The sequence below is a fragment of the Aspergillus undulatus genome (assembly GCF_047715775.1).
Source record: "Aspergillus undulatus strain CBS 261.88 unplaced genomic scaffold BDV17scaffold_101, whole genome shotgun sequence".
NCBI lineage: Eukaryota > Fungi > Ascomycota > Eurotiomycetes > Eurotiales > Aspergillaceae > Aspergillus > Aspergillus undulatus.
The window spans coordinates 1-17,911 of NW_027396705.1; the positions used below are offsets into that span (position 1 = coordinate 1).

Here is a 17,911-nt window from a genome sequence, read left to right on the forward strand (position 1 = left end):
GAAAGTGAAGAAAAGAGCAAGGAGACGTACTACTCTAGGTAATAATACCCTTTTAACTGTACAGGAAGGTCAGGATCGTCTTCAGCAGCTGGAACCACAAGTTGAGGGGGGGGTTCAAGAACAGGTTTATCTACCTTCCCAGCGTGCTCCTCCACGCTGCAGTGGCTGCAGGACTATAGGACATACTATTAGAGGCTGTATTAATAAGTAGCTTTATAAATATGATAGATATTAAAGGAAATATTTAGATTTAAGAGTGTTATTAGCTGAAAAGTTTTAAAGAGTGGTGAAAAGGCGCGGTTCGCCCGTAAGCGCGGTTCGCCCGTGGATTACGTTAATCTGCCTGACAGCAGTCTGTGGTGCTACAATCCTCTTGGCAGGGGCAGAGCACGTGTCAAGTCACGTGATTTATTACTCCAGGGGTGTCGCAACAAGATGCCTGCAGGAACACCTTACCTATCAACTCAAAAGCGCTCATTTATTGATCTTTGCGACAAACTCAAGCATTAATATGAGGGAATTGACTCAATTGAGCGCATTGGTCTACCTTGTAAGACACATGTATTGAGCAACGCATCCAGAGCTTTGGCATCTGAGCTCCTGTTCCAATCAGCCTTCATTAACTTCATTCTAGCTTTTGTCCATTGCCTCTGCAGCGGCCACTGTATATTGTATGACATAGCGCGCGTCATCCCGAAATCGCGCAACTTCCACATATTCTTAAAAAATGGATTCGGCACCGCAAGTTCAAGTTTCTGGTGCGGAGGATGCACCAAGCACCCAGAGTCCAGTTGATACCGAGATGACTCCGGGCCTGAGCGCAGGAAACTATGGTCAGGCGGAACAAACACAAGATGTTTCTTTACCGGATGCGCAATCGGCTGAAACTGAACCGCAACCAGCAGCGGCCCCTCAGCCTGTCAAGCTCAACTTCCTTGAGTGAGTTCACTGTACCCCCGCGCCCACTGCAGTCTCTTGCAGTCGCCCAGCTGTTTTATCTTCCATGGTAGCAACAACCATGGTCTACACCATACTCATGACTATCTCCGACAGGTACTTGACGGCGCCAGTTGTGGAGCTTATGGTCGGAATCGGCGACAAAAAGACTGCCATGACTGCTCATCAGACCTTGCTTTTAGAATCGCCTGTATTATCCGAGAAGGTCAAGGCATTCGGTGATGGTCCGGTAGGCAGCGCATTTTTTCAGTCCTGTAGATGTATACTTATACACCGGTTAGTCTGACTCTTTCTGCAGCGCCGGATTGAACGCCCTGATGACGATGTTGAAGCATTCGGTTACTTTCTCGAGTACCAGTATACCCAGGACTACTCCACCCAATCCGATGCGGCCAATGAAGCAGACGATAACGGCGAACAACTGCTCAAGCACGCTCGTGTTTACACTCTCGCAGACAAACTGGGCATTCCTGCACTGAAGGCCCTTGCGCACACAAAGATTCATCGTGTCAACAGTAGCTCCCGCGGTGAGCTGGCTTATGCTCGCTACGTATACGAAAACACATCGCCTGACGATCTTACTATTCGCAAGCCCGTATCCAACTACTGGGGTATGAGAAGCCATATCCTGCGCCACGAGGCAGAGGAAGACTTCAAGCAACTGTGCCTTGACGTTCCACAGTTCTGTTTTGACGTCTTGACTGTTGCTCTTGACCAAAGAGAGAAACGCGCCCAGGACCGAGCGGAGGCTGAATCCGGTGTCAAGGGAAGCGGGAGAAAGAGGCTTCGCAGCGGCCTGTGAACGATGCCTCCTGGACTATCATAAATGATTTACAGGTAGGGAGTACCGACGTGGGAGATAATCATTTTCGTCATTCTCTTGTCATTCGTCTTTCATATCCGCTTCTTTAGGCGTGCCGTGCTATGCATCTTAACCTACGATTTCAGGCTTTTACATTGGCTGACTGGGAATGCTGTCCAAACTTTACTCTATGACCAACTAGGTTGTACTAGTTGCCCTGTAATTGTTAGGATCTTATATCCACCATACCAATCCAGAAACGGGAAAGCTACATCTGCTCAACCAGTTCATGCGTGAAGCAAGGTTAATTCTGTGTTGCTAGACTATACTTTCTGAGACTCATGGCTCTAACTACTCAGCTAGAGCCTCAATTTCCTCGATAGTTTTAGGTGCCGTTGTCAGGTTCTCGTGACCGTCCTTGGTGATGTGCACGTTATCCTCGATGCGAACTCCACCGACAACCCAGTACCGATCCAGGGTATCCACATCAATGTACTTCTGCAGATCGGCGTTCTTTAGGAACGGCTCAATGATGAAACGGCAGAAGTAGATCTGTACGAACAATAGTCAGCAATCGCAAACGGAACTAAAGAAAGCGCATGGAATCTTACACCAGGCTCAACGGTGATAACGGACCCAGCCGGTAATCGGCCCCGTGTACGGAGATACCTGAACATGCTATCGGTGTCCCCGTAGTTCGGGTTGCCACCAGTATCGTGGGTGTCCATTCCAAGGTAATGACCTAGGCCGTGCGGGAAGAAAGCTACACTGATGCGCTTGTCGAATAACTCATCCTCTGAGCCGCGCAGAATACCTAACTTGAGCAAGCCCTTGATTGCGATGCGGTGGGCGTACGCATGAACGTCTTCCCACTGGACACCTTCCTTGAGCATGTCAATGCACTCTAGCTGCATCTGCAGAACAATCTCGTAGATCTGGCGCGTTTCTGGCAGAAACTTTCCGTTCAGAGGGAATGCACGGGTGATGTCTGCACAGTATGTGCGGAACTCTCCACCGGCGTCAATGAGAACATTGTCCTTCTTCCTTTGGGTTGCTGGGTCGATCAGACTCTCATCGTTCTTCTGGTAGTGAAGGGTAGCCCCGTTCTTGCCGCATGCAACAATAGGGTGATATGACTGTTCGGGGGCTCCGTTTGCAATGCAGGTTGCGATGAACGCGGCCTGGATCTCGCGCTCGTTGGAAGCAGTCTTTGCAGCTTTGATGGCTGCAATATGGCCCTTGGCGGAGATCTCGTTTGCTTTCCGAAGGAGCGCAATTTCGTAATTGTCTTTCACGACACGAGTCTTCTCGATAACCCCTTTCAAGACGTTCAGGTTGGTTTCAGAGAAGCCATCGAACTTTATCCCTTCGGAAATTTGTTCTGCGATAGCAAAAGCGGTGTTCTTGTTGCCATTTGACGCTGCAATCGCGCTCAATGTGGCATTGACTTCGGGTGTTCCCAGCACCTTATCAACGTCATATCGCTCGTGAGCTTCGGCTGATGAGAGCGGAAGTCCGGACCAGATAACGTCGTCTGGACTGATTGGTGGGATGAACAGGGTTAACTGATCAGAGTCAATGTTATAAATCAGGGATGCGTCTGGGAGTAAACATCCTGATAGATAGAAGAAAGGGCGACGCTGCCTGCAATAGTCAGCAGGTGAAGAACGCTATTAGAGCAATGATCATCCTACCTAAAGGGCACTGGCTCATCGCTGTCCTCGATCAGACGAGTTTTTTGGGCTTCCAAATAAATCGCGCCTCCACCGTGACCGAGAGCTTTTAGACCCTCGGCAACCCGGCGAGCATGAGCTTTGGCCGGGTATTTGCTTGCTAGCAGTCCATCGAGAGAAGTCATGGCTATCCAGCTTCGATGTAGGACAGAAATAAAATTCGTTGCTGGGCAGTGGAGCTGTTTTATCTCTGTCCGATGCAACGGCGGCTTACATCGGGCGGGGTGCTCGGCAAGTTGGCGGGGTTTCATTGACAGCTTCGGGCGGCTGCCAGATCGCGCGATCTCAATCTTTACTTCTCTATACTCCATACAATAACTGCAATCGGCATATCGCTCGTGAGTTCTCATATTATTACCAATTATTACTGGTTTTAAACATAAATAAAGCAAATCACTGGTTCACGATATCAAACAAGCTTCACCTAAATGCGCCGTTCTCCTGCGCATTAACGGTGATCACATCTTCAAATTCCATCTGCCATCGATCCACTTCCGCAAACTTCAGGGCTTGCAGTCGTAGTTCTTCACTCAGATAAGTCTTGACAGAGGCTTCCTGGTCAAGGCTCAACACGGACTCAAGTTCGTCGGAGTCGAGAGCGGATGATAAGGGCGAGGAGAATTCCGCTGGCTCGTTCTCCTTGCCAATGTTTGTTTCTTTCCGAGAGCTTGTCCCGTACTGCTTCATGGTTCTGAGGTCGCTTCCGTCAGATTTCAGTTCCGCCTCTCGCCGATTTTTTTGTGCTAGTTGTGGTTTACATGCTGGTCGTCGTTGTGTTTGAGAACGTTTTTGCGTGGGAATGTAACTCAATTCATCGTCGCCTGGAAGAGCCGACGGCAGATCATCTTCTTCTGACTCACTATGCACCTCAAACCTGGATGCATCCCGGCGCGCTTTTCGTTTCTGGCGCCGTCGAGGTAGAAGTTTATCTTGAAGTGCTGCTGTTGGAATATGGAGCTTGCTATCTCGCGGTTGTGCGGCTTTGGATTCCTGAGATTTCTTGGTTGTGCGAGACCACCTGCTATCTGAATCCGGTGTAGACATTTCATAGGTGAGAGCAGGAACAGGGCTGCTCATTGGCGGTTCCATCGTCGCGCTGAAGGCTATCGGGGACTGAGAAGGACGAGGTGAAGTAACAGAAACCTCCCTCTGTCGGGTTGACATCTGTGGTGTTGGCGAACCAGGTGCGCTGCTCGCGATCTCTAAGGGCGATTGGGGGACTTCGGCCTCTTTAGCTGAACGCTTGCGCTTTGATGATCCACCACTTGTGGGCGATGATGGTGACCTCTCGGAAGACGCGGCTGGTCGGAGCGCAAGTGATTTCCCTCTCGAAATATTCAAGGGCGTCGATTCATCCTCCGGGCTAAGACCGCCGAGAAAGTCGTCATCGTCCCACTCAGATGACCCGTCCTCATCCTGCATCATATGTAGAACACTCGCTTGTCGAGGTCGTCGCCTGAAGTTACTGAGTACTGAGCTCTCAAAGGCAGGAGTTCCCGGAATCCTTGAGCTTGTATCCCCTTTGCGACCAGCGATAGAGAGGGTTGAGGAGTATCCCCGGGCCCTCGTAGGTGGTCGGCTGCCCGTAGCTCCCTGTTCCGTTCCTGGTGACGAGCCGATGGCGAACTCATGTGCTTTACCCAAAGGTGTCTGATTCCTCAGCTGCCGTATAACATCAGAGGGGTCTGCGCTGTTTGCCAGTCGCGAACTACCCACTGCGTCGCTCCTTGGCGACCGGGATATATCGCGAGAGCCAACATTGTCTTGTGATGACTCATGGCTCTGAGGCTGTCTCGACGTTGCCAGGGTTCTGGTCGTCAAATCATTGCGCTTTGCTGCCGGTCTCGGCATGATATCGTTTGGACGTGATAGTATGTGTGTAGGGAAAGCAGAATCGTATCCACTCTCGAGTGTCGCAAGCTGTGAGAAAACTTATGGTTGCCCAAAATCAGAGATGGTTGCTTTCGTCCGATGTTAGCGGCTTGTTTGAGGTTGATTGTTGACTACTGTGGTCGATCGCGTTTGTTTTGATGATAACAACGCGTATGTCGCACGCACTAAGCCTTATCGGGTAATGCTACAGGGGGCCCGACCACATTAGGAATAGCTTCATAGCGGCCAAACTGGGTCTAGTGTCTGTTCTCAATATTGCTTGGAGAATGTCATGATTACTACGTGCGGTGTTCTACCCATGGCTGAGCCTGTGCAAAGCTTTTCTGTTGCGATCTGTGCCCCGATCTGTGTACACTTATTCTAGTCCGTCTGTCTGAGTTCCAATTATTTCAGAACCTAATGGTAACTCAGCCTTCTGTTCATAGTTTCTACTGGACCGTCTGGATAGAATAATCGGGAGAGTGAATAGAATCATCCTCCCCACATTGGATTCAACGGCTCCGTTGAGCATCTACCACGGACAGCAGGCCGCACCGAAAATGGCAATCAGTACTGTACGCAGCAGTTTTTATTGATGGGAACCTAAAACCTTGGACAGCATGGCATTGGTCGGTCTCCCTTCTTCGCCTATTTACGTCTTTGCCATCTCAAGATACAAGTGCTCACGCCAGTATCATTGCGAGTCTGTGACTGGAGCTTGACGCTAAACAAAGCCGACCTAACGAATGCTCCGCTCAGGAACCGCGAGCGGCGAACCACAATGCCACATGGATCATGGTCAGCTTGCCCCGCTTCCGCGCGAGACCGACGCAGAGATACTGGGGCGGTGGCCTCGCAAATCATTTCTTTATTTCCTGTCGATGATCCTCTATAAACCCTGTCCGAGTCCCAGAAGAACCCTGCCGCCTCCTTCTAGAATAACGCACCTCCAGTTCTCGTCGTTGAATTGTCTGCGAACTTCGAGCTCGAGTTAAAGAGTACTATACTGGTTGACATCCGATATCTCTAATACCACAGCGGCCGCATAGCTCGAAAGATCTAACCCGCGCTCCTTGGACCTTGAAGATGCCTAGAGTCCTGATCAAAACCTAGATCCCTCTTCGAACAGTCGAGCAGCGTCGATGGCCAGTCTTCCTGGTATGTAAAGACTACTCGCTCATAGAAAGTGACTCTTGATCTCAAACTTTTGGATCGGCTTCCTCTAGCCATGTTGCCTATGTGAACCGTTCTCGAACCTGAAAGCCATGTCTATCTCCCCGGATAGGGATAGGGACGGAATTCTCGATCCCAATTCCCCAGCCGCCTCGAACGATCTAAATGAGAAAAAAAAGCGCTCCCATTCTGACGCTACGGAATATCCCCGAAGGCGCGCTACCATCGCCGTAAGTTACCTTTTTAAGCTTACTTGCCCTCTGTTGCCCGTCAATCTCCTCTTGATCTAATGCCGTCCCGCAATGGGAATCCCAGCAGGGTCATGCCTGGCTTTCCAATCTACTCTGGTTCCTTTCAGTTGAAGAAACTAGCCCTGAAGCGCTACTGGCTGCTGACCATCATTCGATAGTGTCAAATCTGCCGTCTGCGGAAGACGAGGTGCAATGGAGCACGCCCTAAATGTCAGCTCTGTTCTGACCTTGCTGCAGAATGCGTCTACAGAGAGCCGGGGATCAAATTAGATGCCGGAGACAAACTGATCATTGAACGGCTTACCAGAATTGAGGGGCTGTTGCAAAACAGCTTGGCTGCACAAAATGCCCATTTTACGCTTTCTTCGACCTCTCCTGCAACTAGCAATGAGACCAACCTTGGGAGCGATGATGCGGCTGCAAGATCTTCTAGTCAAATGGCGGCTGCCAGGAAAACGACTTCCATTGTCGGACTCGGCTCATGGGCAAACGCACCTACAAGCATATCGACCATGCCTAAAGTACACACCACGCCGGCATTAAATCTTCTGAATTGGCCCTTAATTCGGGATCTAATGGCTCGTCCGTACGACCCTCAGACTCTATTACAGCTGGAAATGGCTCGCGAGCCGCTCAGAATGATCTCTCCCGTCTCACTTGAGCTATCCCGCGCGCCGGCTTATATCGACTCTTTTTTTGGACGCGTTAATGTCTGGTACGCATGTGTCAGTCCATACACATGGTCAAGGTACTATGATGCGGCTGTTTCTTCAAGCTTTCGTGAGGTTCCAGAGAGCTGTGTCGTACTCCTGGTACTGGCTCTTGGTTGCGCCAATGCACACGGTAGTATCGCCTTGATATCGACGGATAGGGATCCTCCCGGGCTGTCATATTTCATGGCGGCGTGGAATCTTCTGCCAATGGTCATGATGCGTAACTCTGTAGTTTCCGCTCAATGTATCATTCTAACCGCTGCTTACTTGTTCTACTTGGTTCGGCCGCTTGAGGCCTGGACGTTACTTTCAAATGCCAGCATGAAGCTGCAGTTATTATTTGGCAATCCGTCTCGCGTTCCTGCTCGGTGGAGGGAGCTGAGCGTCAGAGTGTACTGGAACGCTCTTCTGTACGAAAGTGATTTGCTGGCAGAGTTAGATCTACCACACTCTGGAATCGTGAATTTCGAGGAACTAGTCGACCTTCCAGGCGGCTTTGACGAGGATGATGACGATGACGATGCAGATGAGGGCGACGGTGGCAGGAATACTGGTGATGAAATCGCCAATCCCGTTGGCCGTGATGAACTTTGGTACTTCCTGGCCGAGATCGCTCTACGGAGATTACTGAATCGAGTCAGTCATATGATTTACCAAAAGGACAGCACTCTCACGCTCGCTTCTCTGGCTCCCATTGTCTCGGAGCTCGACTTTCAATTATCTCAATGGTACGAAGGCCTTCCTCAGCCCGTCCGGTTTCCCCTGTCGCACACTCCCCCACCAAATCCAGTTCAGACCGTTCTCCGACTTCGGTACTTTGCTTGTCGGACAATCATCTATCGGCCCTATATACTGGCCGTATTCGAGAACGAGCAGGCTGCCAGTGACTCTTTCGTGAAGGAGTGTTGCCGGCGCTGTTTGGAGGCTACCCTACATCAGCTGGAGAACATAACCAGCCACCGTGACGGCCATCTCCCATACCTATGGCAGGGCGCTTTGTCAATGGTCTCCCAAACACTGCTCATAATGGGCGCGACTATGTCCCCTACGCTCGCGACTTTACTTCCCTCCGCTGCTCGAGCGGACGGCATTATAACCAGCGTCATCGTGGAAGTGGACAGGTACGCACACCTTGCGCCTAGTCTCAAGCTATCTGCGGCGATTCTCCGCGACGCAGAGAGGCGGCGTCAGATTTGCCTCAAATCTCCCGGTCAGAAGGGTTGAGAAAGGGCCATTTCTCGGAGTGGCTCGATATTCTAGTTGGGTTTGCTTTCGTCAGACTCTGTGATGGGGAACGACAGGGACCACAATGATTGCCTTGGAAGAACACCCAAGCGATGAGTGTCCTGGTCGGAACGAGTGGCGGCGTGGGATGCACTAGCAATGTCTATCAAAGTATGGTGCGTGGGACTTTTTGAAGAGCCTTCTACAACGGTACCGGCGGGGGGCGGATGTAGGCCGTTCTCATTGTATTCAGCAGCGTTCAGCCGCAGTCTGCGTCATTTCATATCGTAGGTTCTATCGTTGTCACGAGTAGGTGAGAGGTGTTCAAGATCCCAATTGTGATGCGGTCGCAACCGAGGGATCGATGGCATAGGTACATATGTATTCGAATATGAACATACTAGAATCTATGGACAGGGTGTTAAACATCGCGTGAATCAACGTAGCATGACACGGCTGCGTTGTTTCTATACTAGTGCAAGTAGAGCGCCGACCAGGAGAATAAACTGTGTGACATGGGGGTATAGCTATCGATTATCACTCCGAGGAAAAAACAAAAACAAAAGATGAAAACGAAGATAAGATCTTAAAGACAGGGATTTTTCAGAGAAGAACCCATTCGCTGCCCCTTTTGATGAATTTATCAAGCATTATACCAATATCATTCAGCGCAAAACGGCATATATAGAAGCCAAAGAACTCGGCGGCGTGGCGTGTACTAAGTTCCAAGCCGACAAGAGTTTGAGAGGAATGCTTCAAGCCTGGATCTTCAACCTGTTGGGCGATTTGATCTGACGAGGGAAAAGAAACATGTCAGTGAGTCTGAATGACTATCGTGGCTAATCTTTGCTTACCCAACACTTGAGCCGCGTCACAGAGCCGGGCCAATGCACTCATGTAGTTTGCGTTCGGTCCATTGAACTGCACCTGCGCTATATTTCGATTGGCATGCTGAGCGTTCGGTATCGGCGTCATTGGAAGTGAGCTTATTGTTAAATGGTCTTTACTTGGCTCTTTTGAGCTGGGCACTGGGCCTGCACCAAACCCAGAATTTTTGGACCGCAGCTTCCGCCAAGAGCTTAGGTACGATTTGCCCGGTGCGTTTGATGCTCTTGAAGTCAAGGACTCTATAGTAGCGGCATCGTCTAGAGCTTGCGCAGCCTTGAAGAGCGGCATGGCTCCCTGCACACCCACTTCACTGCCAACCTTTTTTGATAAGGACATCTGTACCTGATCAAGCACACTCTCGAAGGACTGCATCTCCTCCAGAACGGCGTCCGCATCGTACGTATCGACTTTGGACAGCTTGAGTAACGCTGCGGTTAGCAAATCGCAATTCGACACCTTCTCTTCAACAGCTTTGATCTTGACGTTTTTCACGCGCCAGACATCCCGAGGGATGAACAATTTCGTCGATAAGTATCCGCCACGAGGATGAGCGATCGTTTGGTAAATACATCGCATGAGCCAAAACGGTCGTAAGAGGAAGGATTCAGGACATGGCTCTAGCGGGAGAGGGGAGTTTGGAGCAAGCGGGTTGGGAGAACCGGGACTGGTTGGCGAGTGAATATAGTTGTCAAACAAATAGAGGCCGTCGCTTGGAAGCGCACTTGGGGCGAAATTAGCCACGGTTGGTGTAGGTAACGCGTTTATTGAGGCGGTCGCAATTCCCTTCTGCAGATCCAACGTGGGAAATGCGTTCATTGAGGGTGTGACAGGAGAATCGCTGTATATGTCGGGATTCGGCACCGATACGTTTCTTGTTCGAAATGGTAGGGTGCCTGGATGCGGCCTACCCAGGTTATCCGGCGCTGATGGCACCTTACCGATCGGTGGGCGAGATGGTGATAACATCTTTGAAGCTGCGCCGGCGTCATCATCCTCCACTGCGGTAATCTCTCTAGCAAGGCTCAGGTTTGGTGATACGTCTTCATTCACGGATCCAATAGACACGTTTCGCTTGGCTTGATGCAGTGCAAAGGGCAGCATTGCAGAGCTAGTGCCGGAAGCGCCATTGATAATCTGTGGAGCGAGATTTGCTATAGACTCGTCTTTTTCCCCAGGCGCAGGGGGTCGGGTCGTTCGTGCATCCGACGACTGAGAAAGCTCTGGATTGGTTGAATTTGACCTTGAATGAGTTCTTGTTTCAATTTTCAGTTCCGCTGTATTTTGGCCAGACATTCTTCTGGCACGTACACCTTGTCCGGGAGTCGATTTTGAGATTGGGCGTGTCGAAAAGGGGAGAAGACCAGCCTCGGGATTCTGGATCGGATTCTGTTCATCGGGAAGTGCATCATCTTCCACGAGGGGGGGCAGTGTTCTGCCTGCTGTCATGGGATGTGTGGCAGGGTTTTCCCAAGTGCTCCTTGAGCTGCCACTCGAGATAGACTGGCGTGGAAGCGCCGACTTCGATTGAATGTCAAACTCGAAGTCATCCATAACATAACCTCTTGTCATCTCCTCCAGTAGCCGCTCCTCTTCTTCCGCTTCCTCATCAAGGTAATCCAACTCTAGGTCGTTTCTGTTGTCTGACGTTTCCAGTTCCTTGGCTTGACGTAGTTCTCTGCCCCGTGTCATTGCCACCTCTGCTTCTCGCTCGGCTTCCCTCACTTTCTGTTTCGCTAATTCAACATTCCTTCGTGCATTTGCAAAGACATCATCACTATCTTCCTGCGCCTCCGACCCACTTGCGGGCTCGAACCCTTCATCATAAGCAGCTTCTACAGCAGCGTCAAGAGCAGCATCAAATTCAGCCTCTGTGCCATGGCTGAGGCGACTGCTCGTTCTGCGGCGCAAGTAAACAGAAGAGACTTTCGAGTGTACTGATGGTGATGAAGAGGCGCCAGATTCATCTATAGTATCTAGCCATGAGGTTGACTCATTCGGATCTCGGGCCTGTGCGCTCAACACTGACAGCTCAGACAGCCGGGACTTCAGAGGATGGTTATCATCTTCCAAAATGGGATCCGCGATAAATGCAGAATTTATTCCGGAATGTTCACGTCTGTGTGTAAAGGGTTGATCCTGAACTACAGAACGTGGGACATCTGTCTGGCTATTGACAGCAGATGATGAGAAAGCTGAATTGTGAACTCCATCATCTAGAGCTGAGGGCAATAACGATTGACGCCTTGGTGGTATATGTGACTGAGTCAATGTCCTGGACCCTTCCGGAATTTGCTCGCGCGCGTCCAGCGGCTCCTGCCCCAGGAAACCAGGATCTTCACTGGCAAAGGTGTAGCCTTCCTCTGGAACAGTGTTGATGTATTCGCCGTACGATTCTTGGCTTAGGGGGCGTTCAGGAAGCGCCTTGCTGTCGACATCTCGGAATGAGAGATCCATGCGCTGTAACTCCGTGACTCGGATCATATAGGTATCGCGCTAGTTGTGTCAGTGAGGGGCAACTTGGCTGTCAACGTCGGCACCTGTACTTACTATTTCTTGAAGTTTGAGCTTTTCATCTTCGCCCCCACTGCTCCGGACCATGACCAGTTGTAGCAATTGACACGCATCACTGTATGCCTCCATTGCACCTTCAAAATTTGCTGCATTGTCAAGGAGGACAGCAGTGTTCGCTTTCTGTAAAGCTTTGGAAAGCATAGCCTTTTGAGAAGGACCCTGCCGCCTCTTATCATCTTGGCTAGGAGGTCGAATTGAGCTTTGGGAAGAATAATCAACTGGCGCGTAATCATCCCTTTCTGGTGAGAGCCTATGTGCTCGTGCTTCATGCTGTATGAATGCGGCCTCGAAAGATGAGGGCTTGGCTTGCAAGAGAGCTGAATTTGTGACGCCTGCTAAGGCTGGATCTGTTCGTTCTGATATCGGCATTTCGGTCTGCGCCCGTCCGGTAGATAACTGGGACACGTGGTGTCTCATAAACATGTCATGATGGCCGGGTCCGTCACCACTTTTGCTTGATGAACTAGGTTGTGGGTTGTTTTCTAGGCTCAGCACCTTCTTGTGAGACATATAGATATCTGATTCAGGCAGTTTATGGGCACTCTCTTGACGCCGGTGGCTTACAAACTTAGGCGAAAGACTGCTAGATGTTGTTGACTGCGACCATCGGTTCAAACTACCGAGACCTTCGCGAATATTGCCATCGTCCATAGCGCTAGGGGGAGAGTTGGGAATGCGTCCCATAGATGGTTCGGACATTTTGAGTTCCGCCAGCTCACGACTGGGCGCGTCCACTAATTCTCCTCAGATGTGCCTTTTGGGCATGCAGAGATTATGTGTGACAGTTCCTGAGGGCAAATATGGATAAAGAGGCGCAGCTTCCAAATCTGGATGCTAGGAGTGGAAAACCCGATTGCGATCTGAGAGCGCAATAAGATTGGAGCTTGTGTGAGCAGCGGTATCTCCGAAGATTGGTAGATGTTTCGTATAGAGGTGCGGCAGGTCTCGGATGATTCGCAGCGTATCCGAGGTGATAGCAGGTTCAGCGCAACTGGCAATGATGATACCAGCCACAGCCGTCCAGTAGAGGTAGGTTATTTATCCGAGCATTCCTCCTATGCATCAAATCAAGAGTCAGAACTGGGAGGGCAACGGCTGGGATGTACCACTTATTTAGAGGTGAGGCGGTATAGAACATACTTCACGGAGATCGGGAGATGAGTTGATCTTCGCAATTATGGCAGCTGTCCGGATCAGGCATTCCTTTTGTAGGATAACTTTGGTCTTATTTAGTTCGTTATAAGGATATCCTCTTGGAGGCTTTCCGGGACCGTTCAAATCATGCAGTCTTAGTTAGCCCCGGTGTAGGAGGACTCGAATGGCGCATTGTTTTCCAGCAGCAAATCGTGATAGGAGGCCCAGATACCGTGTCGTTTGAGTATTCCGGTCTCTAATCGAAGCGGCAAGCAGCTAGGCCAAGGACCGTGGGCCTACTTCAGCAACTGCGACGTTTGTGCTATCCCGCAGATCGAAGCGGAGTAATCGTATCAAGAGTGCGGATTGTGTCTGGCCTGTGCGCTGCAATCGGAGTGACTGGCGGAGGCGCTGACAGCTAGAACAGGTATTGTTGCAAGACAAATGGTAAACGGCGATTTCAATTCACATTTCTTGCCATGGATATGACATTGATCGAGGGGAATTATGCAGAGGCGGCTCAGGGGTGCTGGGTGGATCCAAGAAGCACGACGTTGGCTCATAAATGATAGCGAAGTGAATTATGTGGGGTCAAAGGCCGAATTTTCGATCAATGAAGCTTCGAATCAGCGGGCCATATATACAACACGGCGATGAGGATTTATGATCGCTTAGTCGTCAAGAAGCGTCAGATATCCTGAGCAATGCGATCAAGCGTGCGATAGAAGATGCCAACAGAAGCGCGGACTGTGTGGACTCAAGCGGCCTGAGCCGCTGGGCGGAATCATAACTGATCCAAGCTCAACTCTACATATATTTTGGCAATCTGTGGCCAATTCGACAATGATGTGTCTTGCTTGAACATACCAGTACAGCGAGCACGTAATTGTGCCTGTGGCCCCTCCCCCCTCTCGATTTTGGCGATGCTGTTAACGCCCAGAGAGCCAGCTCAATATCCAAAATCATATTTACCACGTGATTGAGAACTGACTGACAGCAGGTTGACAGTGACAGTGACAATCCTCATTCTGTATATTAATAAGCTATATTAGACCATAACTAGATCGATAAAATGCGAGACAGCCACATGGGCATCTGAATACATCGCCGCATAACATAGCAGGACTGTTTATAAAGTGTCATTGTCCATTGTTTTTTGGCTTCACACCTGCCATGAATTAGACGCCAATCTGGAAGGCAACCGAAGACATGAAGTGATTTGAGGCTTGCTTCTCGCAAGTCACCACCATACGTCTGTTCGTACACACCTTGGCTTCAATGATTCAATCTGGATGCGGAGCGGCGAGAGCAATATATACCTCACATCCACATCTCTATAAACTTGTTACTCGCTTTCATCCTCATCACTTGTGGCCTCAATATTCTTCCTCGAAGGGCGAGCCTCCAAAAGTCCACCAGAGCCTTCCCTGTCACCATTGCCATTGGAGTCTGTACCTCCATCGACATAGATTGGTCGAGGAATAGATACTCCTTTCTCTTGCAGGGCAGCTTCAATTTCGGGCAGTAGAGTCAATAGCGCGGAGAACTGATCGGTTGGGAGCGAAATCCCCTATAGCAAAAAAGATAATTAATTACGAGACCAGAAAGCACAATGCAATGGCAGGCAACGACAGCACACCTTCTTTCCGGGAAGTTCTTCCCCGTCCTTCTCGTAATATTCCCTGATATTGACCATGGTTTTACCTCGAAATGAGGATATGGCGACGCGGCGCATTTTAGAGATTTCCCAGTAACTGTCTCCATTCGAGTCTTGTTTCCTCGTCGCCGTCCCATGTGAGCGGTGTGAACCAATGGCACCTGATAGATTGGGAGCATTAGTTTTGGCCTTCTTAGTGTGAAGGTGGTCATCATCATCAATGAAGTCGTCAGCCTCTGAGGCACGCTTCCTAGATCGAGAAGCCATGGTTGCTGTGAGACTGCCCGAAGCGGTTGAGCTTGTAGATATTGCCCCCGAAGATATAATCTGATTGATTGCTGTATTAAGTCTGCGGGGCCACGAGTGAGAGCTCAGGAAGATAGGTACTAAGGTAGGTATATAGGTAGGGTTGACGCCTGGGAAAATCGAGCATCGCGCGATAGGCCAGGTTGGAGCGCGCCATCAGAGTCAAAGTTACTACTGGCTCAAGCAGGGGTCCACGGCTCCGCGAGGCTTGGAGCAGCTTTTGCTCCAAGATGGGTACCGCCTTCTAATAGAGGCCAAGCGTCTGCCAGGGAACTCGGATAAATACCAACAATCCGCCCGCTCACCCACAAACTTTAAATAGAATATCTATTTGTTGACCTTCTGAGATGTTCGTAAATACCTGTCACTTCAGAATCCTTCTGTTCAATTTTATTGCCTTTATCGCCATGGCACAGACTACATCGACACAATCATCTGGAACCAACCTAGCATTACAGCAGGTCCTCAAGGTTTGGAGTCGGATACAAGTCAACAGCCCCATCTATGACTTCCTGCTCAGCGATGTGGTTATCTACCACGCTGAAGAAGGCTCCTTCTCTGCCAGGCTCCAGGTTGGCCCCAAGCACTTGAACTCAAAAGGAGGCCTGCATGGCGTCTTTTCTGCTTGTATCACTGATTGGGCTGGTGGCCTGGCAATCGCTTCATGTGGTTTGGAGTCAACTGGAGTGAGCACCAATATCAATGTCAATTATCTATCCAGCGCAGCCGCGGGCGACTGGCTAGAGATTCGGGGCTATGCCAATAAAGTCGGGAAATCCCTTGCTTTTACCACCATAAATATCTCGAAATGCACGGAGTCTGGCAATACCACCGTGGTGGCTCAGGGATCTCACACGAAATACATCAAGGCACGGTAATCATTGGCTTTGAGGACAGCCTTTGCCCAGCTGTTAATAAGACCAATCCACTCGCTATCTTCTTTGCATCTGGCATGGAGCACATGGACTTTGAGTGCCTGGATTCACTCGGATAGCGGAGATTCAATCCCGCAGTATCACTTTGGACCTCTTGATATATCTCCCGATGGGTTCATGATCAATAGCGGGTACATACGCAGGCCAAGCATTTGTAAAAGAAATGAGGGGCCGCCAGTCTAGAGAGAATTAAATCGTCCACAAGATAAACAAGCCACGGTCTTTCGCTTCGCGCCGGGGGTCTTCCCTCGGGGCTAAGATATAGCAAATGCATACCTCTATATGTAGACTAACTAGTTATTAACTAGTTACAAAAGGGCGTTAGTAAGCCAGATTATATAACGTAATTCACGGGTCGTATATAAGGAGCCAAGGGAGAATGATGATATTCGGATCCACGATCCGAGAGCCATCTAAGCTAGTGTGTCATATGACCTTGTCATGTGACATCGTCCGACCGCCACTCCAAAGTCCACGCGTCGTTCTCAACGTCGCTCTTTGACCAACCAAATCGCGAGAAATCTCGTATCTTCTATCTTTTGCATTACTGTCGGAAGGTGGACTTGATATAATAGAATATATCTGAATTAACTATTCCTTAATAGGAATAGTATCGTAGCATCAGATATATGTAGAAAAGGATTGGATGCCACTAAAGTGGACTTTGATAAAATAAATTGTAGGATCTCTGAATGTTAAAACGTATGGTTTGATTTCATGAGATAGATGTTGTTGCTCCTTTCTCGAAAGGGTCGGACTCACAGAAGAAGCGGAATTATGACTAAGACATGAGTAATCACTAGTAACGCACCTTAATGGCAACAACACCTTGATATCAGGCCATGCGTGCAACACTTGCTCTTGTCACGCTTGTCATGGCTTATCAGCATGTTCGGTATTGAATATCTTCCTTACTGTCGTGTCACGGCTTGTGCCGCGCCAGGTTGATGGGCTGACAGTTCCCGATAATCTGACAGGTCCCTCTATAAGTTCTGCACTATTTAACTTTAGGCATGCCAAGGCACGCTCTACTAAAGTATTCTAGTTATTTTATTATAGGTTATATTAGGATGTCATGTCCTACGCGATACAATAGCTAAAATAATTAGAAATATTAATGTTTTAGTAGCTACGAATAGCTTCAAGTTGTAGAGGCGTAGCGGATCGCGGGTAGGCGGTTGTCCGACCCGTGAATTACGCTACCCTGCTTTATAAAGTATAGTATAAGCGCGACGCTTGTGAACTTGCAGGCCAACCTTTTGCTCTGCGGGCAATATCTATAAGCCTGCAAAGGCGCGATACAAGAGATAAGAATTACATGACTATATCCAAGACGTGTGTAGTTCATATCCCGTGTGCGCAAAGCGCATACTCCTGAAATGTCAACCAAAACAATATATACATAGGTAGTAAAATAGCTAAAATTGGTGATAAATCAATAATTGATATGCTGCACTGAGCCAGTTCCAGTCGGGTTTCGACTCCGCCATTATGACTCGTTCCTGTACCTGCTACCGAAGAGTCTGCCCAGGCGTCCTGTATCTATCTGTCTTCTCCCTTCGTACAAGAAAAGTATACAGGACGCAAATCTTACCCTTAATCGGTTAAGGGGGACCCGGGCGGGCGCTATGTATTATGTAATAAGCCGCCTTCAAGTGTCCCCAGGATTAGTACTCGTGGCCACTGGATCTCATT

At 49.5% G+C, this 17,911-nt stretch overlaps 8 protein-coding genes across 8 annotated transcripts; 3 read left to right on the plus strand and 5 right to left on the minus strand.

The window, feature by feature from the left end:
• The first annotated feature begins 480 nt into the window (after positions 1–480).
• On the plus strand, positions 481–2,062 carry BDV17DRAFT_277754 (uncharacterized protein). Its single transcript, XM_073759462.1, has 4 exons — positions 481–561; positions 635–939; positions 1,054–1,186; positions 1,256–2,062. Exons 2-4 carry the CDS (start codon positions 728–730, stop codon positions 1,757–1,759), a joined length of 849 nt encoding a protein of 282 aa, XP_073610036.1. The 5' UTR covers positions 481–561; positions 635–727; the 3' UTR covers positions 1,760–2,062.
• On the minus strand, positions 1,986–3,700 carry BDV17DRAFT_17154 (aminopeptidase P family protein). The gene is made up of 3 exons (XM_073754808.1): positions 3,454–3,700; positions 2,371–3,403; positions 1,986–2,311 (listed from the first exon to the last, which is right to left on the minus strand). The coding sequence occupies exons 1-3, from the start codon at positions 3,615–3,617 to the stop codon at positions 2,111–2,113; spliced, it is 1,398 nt and encodes a 465-aa protein (XP_073610037.1). The 5' UTR covers positions 3,618–3,700; the 3' UTR covers positions 1,986–2,110.
• Positions 3,701–3,912: 212 nt separating this feature from the next.
• Positions 3,913–5,343, minus strand: BDV17DRAFT_296569 (uncharacterized protein; the record flags this gene model as incomplete). The annotated part of the gene is made up of 1 exon (XM_073763317.1): positions 3,913–5,343. One exon carries the CDS (start codon positions 5,341–5,343, stop codon positions 3,913–3,915), a length of 1,431 nt encoding a protein of 476 aa, XP_073610038.1.
• Positions 5,344–6,629: 1,286 nt separating this feature from the next.
• Positions 6,630–9,026, plus strand: BDV17DRAFT_297218 (putative C6 finger domain protein; the record flags this gene model as incomplete). The annotated part of the gene is made up of 2 exons (XM_073763458.1): positions 6,630–6,767; positions 6,947–9,026. The coding sequence occupies 2 exons, from the start codon at positions 6,630–6,632 to the stop codon at positions 8,723–8,725; spliced, it is 1,917 nt and encodes a 638-aa protein (XP_073610039.1). The 3' UTR covers positions 8,726–9,026.
• On the minus strand, positions 9,027–12,992 carry BDV17DRAFT_17187 (uncharacterized protein). The gene is made up of 3 exons (XM_073754809.1): positions 12,161–12,992; positions 9,580–12,106; positions 9,027–9,516 (listed from the first exon to the last, which is right to left on the minus strand). Exons 1-3 carry the CDS (start codon positions 12,881–12,883, stop codon positions 9,329–9,331), a joined length of 3,438 nt encoding a protein of 1,145 aa, XP_073610040.1. The 5' UTR covers positions 12,884–12,992; the 3' UTR covers positions 9,027–9,328.
• Positions 12,993–14,328: 1,336 nt separating this feature from the next.
• BDV17DRAFT_17191 (transcriptional coactivator p15/PC4 family protein) lies at positions 14,329–15,438 on the minus strand. The gene is made up of 2 exons (XM_073754810.1): positions 14,958–15,438; positions 14,329–14,888 (listed from the first exon to the last, which is right to left on the minus strand). The coding sequence occupies exons 1-2, from the start codon at positions 15,240–15,242 to the stop codon at positions 14,664–14,666; spliced, it is 510 nt and encodes a 169-aa protein (XP_073610041.1). The 5' UTR covers positions 15,243–15,438; the 3' UTR covers positions 14,329–14,663.
• Positions 15,439–15,633: 195 nt separating this feature from the next.
• Positions 15,634–16,850, plus strand: BDV17DRAFT_277771 (PaaI family thioesterase). The gene has a single exon (XM_073759463.1). The coding sequence runs from the start codon at positions 15,689–15,691 to the stop codon at positions 16,157–16,159; it is 471 nt and encodes a 156-aa protein (XP_073610042.1). The 5' UTR covers positions 15,634–15,688; the 3' UTR covers positions 16,160–16,850.
• A 504-nt stretch (positions 16,851–17,354) lies between these two features.
• Positions 17,355–17,735, minus strand: BDV17DRAFT_277772 (uncharacterized protein; the record flags this gene model as incomplete). Its single annotated transcript, XM_073759464.1, has 1 exon — positions 17,355–17,735. Exon 1 carries the CDS (start codon positions 17,562–17,564, stop codon positions 17,358–17,360), a length of 207 nt encoding a protein of 68 aa, XP_073610043.1. The 5' UTR covers positions 17,565–17,735.
• Between the last annotated feature and the right edge of the window lie 176 nt (positions 17,736–17,911).